Here is a 15089-nt window from a genome sequence, read left to right on the forward strand (position 1 = left end):
ATATCAGGAAAGCAACATATGCTGCCTCTGGCACCACAATGACTAATCGTTTGAATCCTCTGGCATTCCACAACTTCTTCATATCCTAATCCAACTTAATATTGTATATTTTGCCAAGAGGTGGTATCACTTTCACCTCACTTCTCAATTATGCACTCAATAAAGTAAAGTAAAACACAGCATAGTAGCATCAAACTAAAACTGACTCAATACAGATAGTCCTTGGGTTATGACCATGTGTTTAATAACTATTCGTAGTTATAATGGCACTGGAAACTGGATTTATGACCTGTCGTAGCATCCATGTGATCAAAATTTGGAGCCGCACTTACAACCATCATAGTGGTCTGCAATTCCATTCTCTTGCCCTGCATGAACTGCCTCAGCTTCAATTTCCCCCATCAGTCCTCCCCATGTTTGTCCTTTGAGCTCCACTGCACATCATGGTGATGCTGCTATGTTCCACTCTCCCAGCTGACCTTTGTAATATTCTTTGCTTCTCCCTCCACTCCGCTGAATGGGCTATAATAAGGGTCTGCAACCTTAAACACTCAAAGAGCCATTTGGACCTGTTTCCCAAAGAAAACACTGGGAGCCAATAATTTAACAACTGGTATGACTGGGTGGGCATGGCCAACTCGATGTCACTCACTCCCACTCAGTTACCTCCTTCTCTGGAATATGGAGTGAGTCTCCATCCCCTGCCATCACCCTTACCTTCTCGGGCCAGATGAAGAGTGACAGGGAGGGGAAGGGCCAGCCAGTGGTGGGATCAGCCAACAGGGAGCCACAGCAGAGAGCCAAAAGAGCCGCATGTGGCTCCAGAGCCACAGGTTGCAGACTCCTGGTCTATATGGCCTTAAGCCACAGTGTAGGGACTCTATCACTGCTACACCTGGAGGGGGCAACAGACTACAGTGGTATCTTCATCAAGGTGGCCCAAAAAGGCAGAGATGAGCTCCAACAGAGCTCCCAAACCTTAGGGCTTGAGGCCAACTGGCATCAATGAGCCCAACAAATGGGAAGAGAGGGGAAGATGATGAAGGCGGGTGACATCATGAAGTAGCATCCCCATCTTGGTTAGGCTATACAGGGCAGTCAAAAAGACAAGGAAGGGAAATTGGTTAGGCTATACAGGGCAGTCAAAAAAACAAGGAAGGGAAATAGGTGGAGGGAGGGAGTTGAAGCAGAGGCAGTTGCCACAAGGCAAGAGAAATTAGCTGATTCCCTGAAAGCATCCCTTGCCTTGGAAAAACCATGGCTCAGGGCTCAGAGGGACCAAATTGGGAATGGCTTGGATTGGTGTGGGAGCTTTCAAGTAACAGGAGACATGATCGCCATTTACAACTTTCCCAGCCAGCTTCTGATAAGCAAAGTCAATGGGAAAACAGGTAGGAAGTAGCATATTGCAACCACCTGATGTCCTCACCTAATAATCACACTGTCTGGAACTGCTTTGGCAGTTCAACATGACTTTTAAGGTGGATTTTTTTGGGGGGGAAACCTTAAATTGTACTTTAAAAAAAAATAACATTTTAAACTGACACTTAACACTTAACAAGTGTTTTGCTTAGCAATGGAAATTCCAGTCCTGATTAGGATCAAAAGCTAAAGACTACCTATGAGTTCATCATGTGCAATAATAAAACCATTCTGAAAATATCCAGCCAAATGAAATTATAGTGCATTGAAAATTAAGTAATTGAGCAGTTTCATTTTGATCAAACTGAAGCTTGCTAACCAGTCTGCAAAATGCAAGGAGAGTATATAGAATAACGGCAGTGTAGGCTGAGAATTAAAAGAGAATAAGTAACTAAGGTCAAGTCAGGTCTGCTCACGAAAGGATTTAGCTGATAGAAGATTAATCCTGCTATCTAGCCATATGGTAAATTACCCACATTCAGGGACACCTCCTAGTACACACATAATATTTCAAAAAGATTGCAAATCCTAATAGGCTGCAATCTTGTCACAATCTTATGTTCTTCATTTTATCCAAAATCATTCAGATCACCACAGAGAACATTCTTTTATGGCTCATGAATGCATTAAAGTGATTATTACTTATTTAATTCATGTGCTCTTTTTCACTCTCCCCCCCCCCTTTTTCTCCCTCCCCATATCTATCCTGTTTCTCCAACAATACGGCCTCCACCAATAGGAAGTCCCAGCATGTTTTATAGGCATGAAATGAAATTAAGCCCCTCCCCCCAAATTAAGGCCTATATTAAAACATGCAAAATGGGGGGGAATGGTAGGGGGGCTTGCCGTTAGGAAGTACTTTTGTTGCACATCCGGATATGGTGCTGCCTGCGTTGACCCCGATACGAAGTGACCCATCAACGCCGAGGTCAACATCCAAGCCGTCGCCGCCCGTCCGAAGATACAAGGGGGGGGGAATTAAGTCACCCCCGAAAAGATGGCCTAGCCATTTTTTCGGGACTCAAAAAAAAATAAGACCCAGTCTTATTATATGAGAAACACGGTATATCTATCTATCTATCTATCTATCTATCTATCTATCTATCTATCTATCTATCTATCTATCTATCTATATCAAATGCATCAAAAAGCAAACTTTAAACTCAATAACATTAATATTAATAATGATGATGATAATGATAATGATAATAATAATAATAGAAAATTGTGAAAAATAATATCATTGGACTAATCTGGTGTGATACAATTACGCAGTTAATTTGAAATGATCTCCAAGAGTTGAACTGCATTTATTTATGAGCACAGAAAAATCTAGTTCAACTATACAGAAAGTCCTTAACTTACAACCTCAATTGTGACCAGTACTACAGTTACTAAATAAGATGGTTATTAAGTGAGTTATACTTAGTTTTATTACCTTTTTGTCACAATCATTAATCAAATCACCATGGTCATTAATCACATTTGTCAGAAGTCTTTGGGAAAGTCATAACTGACATGCAAGTGACATTGTGACACTACAACTGTTGTAAACACATGCTGGTTGCCAAGCACCTGACTTTTGATCATGTGACACAGAGACTCTGTGAAGGTACAAGGATTGGTCATAAGTCTCTTTTTTTCAGTGCCATCATAATTTTGAATGGTTTTAAATGAATGTCCATAAGTCGAGAACTATATGTACATATTTTCCATGTAGAAAGAGAGTCTTGTGCTAGTCTTCCCTTCCAAGGATTAGATGCACCGCACAGAATCTATATACGTACAATACATACACTCCCAGAAATGTGCACGACAATACTTTAAAAGTAAATTTTTCACACTGAAATGTTTGAGTGGATTATCACTACCATGTCCAAAATTTAAAAGAAAAAGGAATTTACATTTATCAGAATAATCTCGAAGAATACAATTACATAAAAACATAACTATACAAACATAAGTTAACTTACTCTGAAATAGTCACTGCATGCTGCTAGCACAGCCTTGTGAGCAGGGAATTTCTGTTCTTCAGCAATTAGAGTTATATCACAGAGTATCCCATCATTTCTTTGTTGATTCAGAGCTGCCAGGACTGTATCATTGTGAGAACTGGATTGGCAAAGTCTCTGACCAGTCAGCATATCTTGAATACTGCAAAAGAGGAAACAGTAATTAGGACCATGAGAATCAAAATAAAGTCTATGAAATATACTCATGTGCTTTAAATTATCTGATTTTTAATTACCACATATAAAATCTATTTATATCTGTATTTGTACAATATTTTTTCAGAGGAAAAAGTATCTGAAAATTCACTGTAAAGTGAAATTGGGCAGGAATTCAATATTATGACCGGAGGCCTGGTCAATCAGATGTTTTGATTGGATTTGATATTTCTGTCCACCTATCAAGCCCTTCCCAAGGGCCTAGAGTAGAGAGATGGTTTATTATTATTATTATTATTATTATTATTATTATTATTATTATTATTATTATTATTATTATTATTATTATTATTATTATTATTATTATTATTTACATGTGAAATCACAGCTGCCACTTAATTAGCTGGTGATGGCCTTTATATATATCAAATTCTTCCCAATAACCTAGGATGTCATAATTTATTGGTGCTATGAAGGGTGGGATGCTACCAGTTCTGCTCGGCTCTGTAGAACTGGTAGCTCTGAAGAGCAGCAGACACAGAACTGGGCCTGAGCTCTTACCTGATCTTTATTTCCTGCTTTTTCAACCTCAGCTGCCTTGCACAAAACATAAGTACTGACCCAGTAGTAACACTGGTTGAATCCCACCCCTGGTGCTATGTATGTGCGGATCCAAATATTGTGACCTTTTGTAACTGACAGAGGGAAATTTTATCAATGCACAGATTTTGCCATATAAAACTTTTTGGGATTTGGCACTGTGTCAATAACCACTGGGACCATCACGATCTGTTCATGCCATAATCTTTCAGCTTCATTTATTACTATCATTATTATTATTTCTGGCAATTAAAAATAAAGTATTTTCTTCTATTTCTGCACAGAATCAGCAAATGTGTAATATTATAGTCTGTCAGAAATATCATTCTTCTACACCAAATAATGCTATTCTAAACAGACACAGTATGTCCATACATAAATTATCATTCCCAGACTCACATTAATTGAACTGCCATTCTTATGTTGTGTAAGAATTGTACAATGGCAACCAATAGCATGTTTGTGAGCAATTTCTGCTAATTTCCCTGAATATAAGTAATTAAATTATCATTGCCACTAAAGATGGTAATAGATACCATTCTTTCCAACATTCTGGAAATGTTCAACTTTATATAATGCACTTTTTGAGAGGGCAAAGTGGCAGTACTGAAGTACTGAAACGTCTTACTAAATATAGCATTGGTTTCTTCAGATAATTTATGTATCACTACCAGTTCCTGTCAACACTTTTTGCTGCAACAAAAATAAACACACAACTAGAAAAACACTTTTTAACAAATCACAAAGAATAATGAACTACAGAATAAAGGGACAGTAATACTAGAAATGCATTTTGCATTTCTTAGGGTCAGCCATTTCTACAGTGTACCGATACTGATATTCTTTGGCAATGTTAAGTCTATACCTGTATCTCCCAGAATTCCCAGGCACTGTAGCCCTTGGGAATACTGGCTGGGATTTTGAAGGAGGAAAACGATGGAAGCAAAAAGTTAATCTGGTGACAGCTTGCCAACTTTAAAAATAATCATTACAAAGCATGTTTTTTCATGAACTGCAGCTCGGATAAAGTGAGCTAAAGTTCACAAAAGTTTTCATCTTTAAATAAAATGTGTTAGTGATAATTCAGCTGGAATTCTGGGTTTAAAGTCTCAATACAACTAAAGGAAAGACAAACAAATTAGGGAACACAACTCTATACCAAAATTAATTTTAGAATTTGCTTTTAAATGAAGTTGCTCTTTTGCCTACTGACTTATGTTAAATGTCAATGCAATGAACCATGATATATATTTAAGCATAATAATAATTTATTAATATTGCATACCTAAAATGTCCCAAAAATTTAAATTCAAGACAATTTCCTGTGCTAAACCACTTGTTCTAGCATTTTGGACACATATTTAGACCTCAAGAGGGGCAGAATTCAAAGTTCACATCACCTTTTTACTATGCATAATTAGAATCATATATGCAATATGTAAACAACACAAATAATCCAATCAGCTGGGGAAAATTTATTTGTATTACCGTAGTTGAATCAAATTGGGAGGAGCAAAAAATCTTATGATTCTTTCTACTTTAGCTTATATATGTTTTTAAAAAAAAATAATTTTAAGGACTGATCTATGAGGATCACCACAATGCTATTCTCTTCCTTTTCTCTCTCCCTCCAGGATTTACAAGTTTTTATTTTAGGCTGGAATGCACAACATATAAATGAGCTGACAAACCTGTAAAAAGAGCAAACATTTTTTGCATCAAGATTTTCTGAGATAAAAGTTATCATGAAAATTCAAGGGAGCCTTTCACCATTACAGAAACAAACCTTTGTTGACAGGGTAATCTTGATGGGTTATGCTGCGTGCAGAGGTTGGTATTGTCATCCTTTGGGTAACATGAATACATATAAAATGAAAATTGGCTGATGAAAATACTGTGAACTATACCTGAGGCACACTTCAGATGGCATCCTTCAGCTTTACTGTTTGGAATCCCTTGCTTCTTAATAATTTACAGAAATGCACTACACATTCCAACTGAAAAGAAAAAAAATAGGGTTAGAATTAACATGACTTTCTGTTCTCTCCCTTGCAGGGAATACTGCAAATCACTACAAAAAGTAATTAGGCTAAAATGCATGCTGAATAGTTAATGCCGATATCAATGCCCAACAATATTTATTATCTGCCAATATTTAGTATCAAGTTACAGGTATACTTTTTTGAATCTGCAAATTGAATATAAAAATTGTATGTAGAAAGTAGCTTATTTCCCAGTTGTCATATAGGGGTCAAGTAGCAAGCTAAAAGAATATGTTTTTGCAAGACAAAATCCTGGACTCTAAGAACTGTTTACGTCTCTTTAATTAAAATCCAAAAATCTAAACCTGTTCAGCACTATATACATATTTTGAGCCATATCTTGAATGCATCTTTTCTGCTGAAGCTCCCACAAACTACTTCAGACAATCCATTCTTGATTTCTTTCCGGGGCACAAAAAGTTGTGAGGCTTACACTACAACATTGAGTTTCATGACTGATTAAGAATATCTTACAAAGTAACAATACAAATATTACAGAAACGTTTAGCATTGTTTTAATTTCTACACCAAAAACCAGTCCCTTGAGTTTCATTAACTCCACGCCCATTCCACTTCATATCTTAACCCTGTTATTTCAGCATGGAAAGTTCAAGCAGCAGTGGAAATACAATTAAATTCATTGACTGATACTTGTATCTTATCTGCCAAGACAACAAGAATGTGAAATAGAACCAGAGCAGGATGATGCAAGTTTACCACTAATTGTTCCCCCATGACTCTTACTAATCAAAGTACACATCTGGACATGTTATTTTAAAGGTTCACTTCATGTGAAGGTAATGCAATCTTATTTGTGCGCATTCCAGAACACATATCTTTCTACATCGAAGAAAATATCCTCTCTGGAAATTCCATGCACAGATTCCAGGCATAATTCAGCACTCATTTACTACACGGTAAAAATATCTTTCAAAATCTATCCTATATCATCTTCTTCCTCATGATGAACACAATGAACATCACATATTTTGTTAACTCTATGAGTAATTATAAGAATTCAGAAAATACATGAAAATGTTTTTAATTGTTTTCTATCTTTTTCTTTCTATTCTTTTTTTAAATTTTCCTTTTCTCCCTTACATTTATGTATGTGTTGTTGGTCTATTTTAATTGTAAAATCAATAAAGTGTATTTAAAAAAACGAATGCAGAAAATACAAATGGTCCAGAATAGGATCACATTGCCATAAATGCAGGAGATACATTACAAAAACTGACTCCAATTTTTCTAGTACAACTCTTTAACAGGGCAAATTTACACATTTTATTGATGTTAATCTTTCAGTTCTCATATAGATGTAGCACAATATATTGATGGGTTTACAAAGACTCAAAAGTCTTTCATGTTAATAGCTGAACGTGGAACAATATTTAGATATTTCAAGGAAAATGGTATTTGAAGAAAATAGATGACTCAAACTGAGTAGAAATCAAACAATTTGTGGATAAGAAGACAACAGCTAAGAGCACGGCTGAAATTGTCTGGGCTAAGGAATTTAAACAGGGTCATACTTGGTAACTGGCAGGTTAAACCAGGCCAGTAGCAATAGCAATAGCACTTAGACTTCCATACCGCTTCACAGTGTTTTACAGCCCTTACTAAGCAGTTTACAGAGTCAGCATATTCCCCCCAACAATCTGGGTCCTCATGTTACCGATCTCAAAGGATGGAAGGCTGAGTCAACCTTGAGCTGGTGAGACTTGAACTGCCAAATTGCTGGCAGCCAGCAATCAGCAGAAGAAACCTGCAGTACCACATTCTAACTACTGCACCACCACGGCTCTTAGTAGGCTAACTCAAGAGTCTCAAAACAGAGAATGTTGCAAACAGTCAAAGTCAAGAAAACGACATGGAAACTTAAGTGAAATATTCACTAGCTGGACTGAAGGAAACTTTATTTTAAATTTGGGTACAGCATATGATAAGAGGTTCAGCAACTACTTAGCTGTTTTCAAAAAATAATCTGAATTTGTTAGATATATCTGAAGGATGATGTACAAATTTAATATAAGATCATAAACAATTTCAGAGGGGAAATTATACTATTGGCTTCATCATGGGGTAGTATTCAACTTTTGTATCCACCCTTATGAGTATAATGTATGCTGCTATTTGTATTACGCTTCAATATTTACTACAGGTGTAAATCCCTCTCTAATTGGAGTTGGCAAAAAGGAGAGCAATGTTGTTACTGAAGACTCACAGCAAAGGAAGAGATCACCCACTTTCCATGTAATCTATAGCTTCTCCAGATGGGGTTAGAAAAATTCCTGCTACAAACTTTGGAAAATTTTTTGAACAAAGGCAGCCTTAAGTTAAATGGTTCAGAAGACTCACTTGATACAGTATAAAGAAGCTTGTATGACCTTGATTTTTTTCTTCCACCAAACTGGTTGCCTGGAAACATGGCTACTCTATCCACTTATTCAATAATTTTATGGTTCTCCATCCATTACTCCAGAGCAGCTTTAGATTTTATTGGTTAGAATATTCTACTAAAACATTATACAAGAAAAGAGAGACCAACCATTTCTCTCTGAAAACAAGCATTTTGTCCTACATGCTGGCTTTTTAAAAACCTGGGACATTTACAGAGATAATATTTTCAGGGTTACATTCTCATGTTTACTATTGGTAGCATCACTTGAACCAGCAATTATTGCCTTAATAAATGTAGACATTGCTGAATAGGTAATTTGATTCCAGCTGCTTTGATCTATTGCACAGCAGTGAGCAACAATGACTTGGAAAGAGGATGCTGACTTGAAAAGCACATTCCACTCCAGGAAGAACATTATGACCAGATTAAAGCTACAATTCTATGAAATAACAGAAGAACCTGTGAAGCAATACATTAAAAAAATCCAGAGTTTCAAAATCATTTAGAGCTACAGTATATTAAGACTATGAAAATATTTCTATTATTTGGGAAAGAAAAAATACATAATGTTAAAACATTGGTTTTATTATCCTTTTCTTGAATTATGCTATTCATTAAAGTAATACAGGGCAAAATAACAGGAAAAAAATTATGGAGGCTGGAACTAATATAATACTAAAATAAGTGCATTTTATTGTAAAGTGCACCAATCATATAGGCTACATTCTTATGTCACAGTGTATAATACTTGTGGTTTAATATTATCTGAATCCTTTCTGTTTATTCTGGTTTATATAGAAAGTATATGTTTACTGTTGCACATATCAGTAAAGAGTGTATCCACATTGATTCCATACGAAGCAGGCCATAATTGAAAATGTTTCAGAGGTAATAAGGATATTAACTGTACTTGCAAATGTTAGGAATTCCTATAAAACATGAGCAATTCCAGTATAATTTTCAGAAATACAGAAATATGTATAACAGATTACAGACACAAAGGGTTTTCAAATGTGGAAACAGAATTGGGTAGCAGGATCATTTCTATATTATTTTGTATATAATGCTAAATCAGAATTGAAACATTAAAGAAACATTATTGTTCCCTACCTTCCTAACTTTCAAGTAACAATTCTGATTATAAAAAATGGCCTTTGGAGAGAGCATTAGGGAATGTTAAAATTTGGTATCTACCTTTGTTCATTAGTAAATTAGATTAAAATATATATTGTTCACTACTGTTACACTGTGTGATTTTTAATCCTCTAATTTTTCGATATACACTATACTTAGCAGTTAGTAAAAGAGCAGCTAGAAATATTAATAAGGCTAAAATCAATCAATAATAAAATAAGCAACAGAAAGAATCAATCAAAAATATGTGCTGCTTTCAGGCAGGAACACCAAATCATCACTTATGAACCTCTTGCTGATATCAGGGTCATGACATTACGATAAATTAGGAATATGAATAAGATATATTTAATTCCTATCCTTGCCAAATATATCTCTATAAAGACTAATTAGGGTAAAATTTAGAAAAGATAGTATCCAACCAATACTATTAGACTACTAATATGAACATATGAAAATATTTCCTATCAAGTCTTACTGGCTTTCTGTAATGAGAGAGGAAAACCAAGGTATGGCCCTCTCAATTCCTAGAATCCTCCTTCAGGATTCTTATTATCTTGATAGAAACCACTTCAAATCTTTTCCAAAATACTGTAGCCCAATTTAAAAAAAACCACCCAATTACTTCATTTTTGTAGATAAAAGCAAAATAAATATCAAAACAAAAACAAAAAGGTTGAGGTTGTATTTCAGTACACAAAACAACTAAATACAGTAAAGCAGAAATTTGAGCCAGGATTTTGGTCTGGCTTTAGCACTTAAAATTACTGCAAGTGATTCACTAAGAGGCAAAAGAAGCTCAACAGATTTGAATACCAACCATGGTGTTCTTTGGAGGCGCAATACCACAATGAGGCTGCAACACATTTTTTCAGTGACTCTAATCCTTGGAAGAGGACTGCTGCTAGATGATTATCATCTATTTTTCCCCAGGAATTTCTCATCAAATTGGAAATAGAATGAAAATGTGCTCTGCACTTGCTGGCATACTTAATGAAAGTATATATAATCATCATTGGAAGGAAGTACTGTACCTATCTTTCATTTTTGTTCCTTGTTCATTCCCTTCTGCATATTGCCATGGTGTCATTCACATTAGAGGCTGATGGCTCTCAATGCAGAGCAAAACAGAGTTTGGAAAGGTCAGATATTTCATTTACCTTGAAATGAACAGCTTCACTGGCAATGTATGGGTCCCATTAATTCCATATGGGTAAATAAGCAGGCTGACAGGAGTGAGTGAGTTGATTATATCCCTGCCCAAACACCTATGTGATTTCATATTGTCGTAGGGAAACTGGAAATGTATTATTCCATGACTGGCATGGAAACAAAAAGGTAGACAGCTAATAATAGGCCACTTTCTTTTATGAGTCTAGCAACAGGTAAATAGTCAGCCTTTCCAAACTAGTACTAGTCAGTAATCAATTTTCTGGATTTATTTACAAGATAACTTTTATCTAGAAATTATAACGATAAAGTGGCAAAGAATTGCCATCTTAACTCCTCTATCTCCTCAATAAGCTTAAACTGCATAAACAATAGACCCGAAGGAATACCATAATATAAAGATTTATAACTTCTGTTGGCTTAAAGACCTTGCAAAGATTTTGTGAATCCTGTTGAGGATGAACCTGCTGTGAAAGTAAAGGGTCTGAGGCCCAAATTTTGGGGAGAGGTGCTTGGAATTGTAAGGAGTAAAATCCACAAGGCTCTAGGCACCCATTTTGCTCCTTAGCCTATATTCCCCAAAATAAAACAAGTGGTAGAAATGTTGGGTCAATTCTCCCGGAGGACAAAATCTGAAAATACCAAAGGGAATACCAAAAATACCAAAAGCAAAAGTTTATGCTAACTTGCCATAACCTCCATTCCTGTTATGTTTCTTTCACAAAACCCACATCTATTCCATAATGTTGGACCTTTATGAAATTTGGACATTATTCCAAATTTCAAAATACCATACAACCAGATTCCACTCCTAGCTACTAACAAAAACTAAATATGATTTATGGAGAAGCAACAAGCAGCATTGAAATCAGGCGTTTTGTGAAGAAAGCAGATGAACAGAAGATCCATAACAATCTTTTCAAATCAGGATAAATAAAAGAAAGGACTCCTTTATACACTGCATGCTTAAGGCATGGAATTTACTATTCCAACTGATAATGCCAAAGCTGAATAGCTTTAAAAGATTATTAGGCTTATCCATAGAGAATAAGTTATTAATAGCTACTAATCGTGATGGCTATACATTTTCTCCAGTACAACAGGGCTCTCAGGATAAAGGCTGATGAGCATTAATCCAGAGGAGTTCTTATCTGTCCCCCTTGCAATGTTTCCAGATGATATTTGGCTGGCTTACTTTAGAAACAGAATGTTGGATTAGACAGAATTTTAGCTGGATGCAAAACTGCCCTCCTTTGTCTATTTCTGTATATATTTACTTCTAGTATTTATACTTTCTGCCTGAAAAGCTTCCATAACTTACATGATAATAACAATTGGACCCAAGTCAAAGAACTGTTTAGGATTGCATAAGTAATTGTTAAATTTTCCAGCAGATTTTCTGCACTGCACTCTTCAAAAACAGAAGTGTAAACATTTTCCCCAACTCACTCACTTTTTATAGAAAACTTTCATAATCTCCAGGAGATGACCGCTATACAGTACAGTACTATAATGTATTGTATAAAAGCAGCAGCAGCAGCAGCAAATCTCTATCTGGTGTCAGCAACCTAAGACCTAAAGCCCAGTTCTAGATCTGCAAGAAATGTTATCTCCCAACTTCCTACACCAAAGCTCGTTATAAATAAATACCACTCAAAACAAGAGAAGTTGTCAATATGTATTAACTTCCCAAAGACTTTGCACATATTAACAAAACCAAGCTCTATCAATTAACTCTCTTGCTTCAATTCACAACACAATCAGACACAAATTAGCCAACTGCACTTTAGACTAATGTATTAATGTTTCCTCATCCAAGTACATCACAAATCAATCAATGTTCGAGGGAGAGGCAGGGGAAGCTAACAGGGGGAAAAATACAATAAAAGTTTTGAAAAGGGCAAATGGAAAAGAAAAAAGGGGGAAACTCCCACACTCATACAGATTTTAAGAACATGATCTGAAAGTACAGAATATCTGGATATGATCCGTGTTGGATATAAAAGAAGCAGCCCAAGAATTATGTACAAGTGGGCCCAGAATCACACAAGGGGGGGAAGAACAAAGTAGTTTTTAAGAATAGGATACTTTATGGATGTGATTCCTCTCCATTTACAGCCAAATCAAGCCTGTTTTTCAAACTGGTTGGATGTAGCTAGTAGCTTAAGTTATCATATGGCTTTTTACATGAAAAACTCTAAAGCAGTGGTTCTCAGCCCCCTGGGGGTACACAAAGTCTTGAAGAAATGTTATGATTGAAATCTCGAGTTAAGTCTTGGTGGTCCATGGCCATGATCCTGTGGCCCCAAAAGGTCCATGGTAAAAAAAAGATTGAGAACCACCGCTCTACAGTATCTGCATTTCCTTACAGTATCTGCATTTCCAGATGGCAACGATGTGAAAGGCATCTTGAACAAGGGCACCTCCTTTCCCCTCACTTGGCCTGAGACCACAAATCACACCTTAGATCTTCCTCAAAAGCAGCAAACCACAACTTCAAGTCCTGGCAATCCCAGCTTGTAAACCCTTCTCTTAAGAGTATCTTCTCCAGAAATGCAAGGTGGGTGGGTTTTTTGTTTTTGTTTTTGGCTTCCTTTCGACCAGGAAGGTCAGGGGGAGATTGCTGACATGATGGAAACTGTCAGGGGCAAAATTTAACACTTGTGCGAGGGGGGGGGGAAAGGTGCAGCCTGCAAGCGCATCTTGCTCCCCACTCAACTGGGCAAACCGCCCCACTCTTAAGGGGACAACTTCTCCAAAGCTCTAAGACTTGCCATTTGGTATTCGATGAACAAAAAGCAGCATTCATGCCAACTCAAGAGACACCCAAAGGGCCCCCATCCCGGACGTCCATCCCTAGACCACCATCCCCCTCGCCCCAATAGCCCTTCCAAGAAATGCTGCAATGCCAAAAAAAAATGGGAGGGGGGATCTGAATTCAGTTGTGAAACGAACTGAAGGGCTGAAGCAGGGCGACGTATCCCACAGGCTCCGTTGAAGGTTGCCCCGGCAACCGAGGCAAAACCTTCCGTTATTGGTTGAGGGGCAAGTTTGTCGTTTCCCCCCCTCCCGCCCCTCCGGCCCGCTTAATAATCAGGGAACTAAGTAGACTTTTCTCTTATGCGGCGGCGGGGCAATGACGGCGTCTGGGGGGGCTGCGGCAGCCGCTCGGCCGCCGGGCCTCCTTTTATACGGAGCTCCTGCCTCCCCCTCCGCTCTGTGGGAAAGCCGTTCCTCCGTTTCCACGAGGCTGAAAAGGCGAGCTTCCCCTCTCCTCCTCCCCTCCCCCAGGGAAAAGTCTGTTCGTCGCTCCCGGTCGCCCAGCCTCACCTCTCCAAGAAGAGAGCAGCAAGACCGCTTGACGGCCTTCGCGTCCCGTGGCAAGCAGCCGGGCTCGTCCGGCCTTTCCTTCCGATCTCGGGGGCCGAAAGGACCGAAGACAGCCGGGAAAAGGGGAGCTGCTTCTGCGGCTAAGCGGCGCTGAGTGCACACTGACCGACGGCTGTTAAATGCTGCTGCTGCAGAGGCAGGAGGAGGGAGTAGATCCGCTCTCGCTCTCTTTCTCTCTCTTTTTTCCTTTCTCTCTCCCTCTCTTTCTCTCTCTCTCTCTCCCTCTCTTTCTCTCTCTCTCTCTCTCTCCTTTTTTTTCCCTCCCTCCGCCTCCTCCTCCTCCTCCTCCTAGTTGTATTGCTCCCCTTTTCTCCAATGCGCAGGAGCGGCGGCGGCAGCGGCGACAATGCATTGTTAGCAACCGCGAAAGCCGGAGGAGGTTTTGGACTAATTCACCTGCAGGAGGAGGAGTCTGGAGGAGGCCCGCTCGGAGCGCAAGAGAAACAACAGCGGATCAAACGGGAATTGCCTCGGCTGCTTGTCCGCTGGCGGGTTGGATTAAAGCCTCGCCGCAGGCAGATTCCGTTCCAAGGCCTGTTGCAGGATGGCTGGACTGGGCCGAGACATTTTGATAGCGGAAGGTGGAAAGAAGCATAGTATTTCAGTCCCCCGCCGCACCCCTGTATTGAAATCTACCCGGCAGAAAGCAAATTCCCCCTTAGCGGTATACCATAACGGGTTTTTATTTATTCTTTGGAAGTATAATTTACCTTTTCTCCAGGAGATTCAATAGATAATCACACCTGCTACCTGATCTTGCTG

The 15089-nt window shown here is 38.1% G+C and overlaps 1 protein-coding gene across 1 annotated transcript in view; it reads right to left on the bottom strand.

Annotated features, from left to right (window-relative positions):
• KLHL32 (kelch like family member 32) overlaps window positions 1–14717 on the bottom strand; it is a 78538-nt gene extending 63821 nt beyond the window's left edge. The window contains exons 1-3 of the mRNA XM_026666589.2: window positions 14268–14717; window positions 6098–6187; window positions 3396–3576 (exon numbers count right to left, since the gene is read on the bottom strand). Of these exons, the coding sequence (XP_026522374.1) occupies window positions 3396–3576; window positions 6098–6120 (204 nt within the window). The 5' untranslated portion in view covers window positions 6121–6187; window positions 14268–14717. The remainder of the gene's footprint in view (window positions 1–3395; window positions 3577–6097; window positions 6188–14267) is intronic.
• Between the last annotated feature and the right edge of the window lie 372 nt (window positions 14718–15089).

Source organism: Notechis scutatus, chromosome 1 (genome assembly GCF_049901735.1).
Source record: "Notechis scutatus isolate UNSWTSFEM ecotype Mainland chromosome 1, rNotScu1.2, whole genome shotgun sequence".
Lineage (NCBI taxonomy): Eukaryota > Metazoa > Chordata > Lepidosauria > Squamata > Elapidae > Notechis > Notechis scutatus.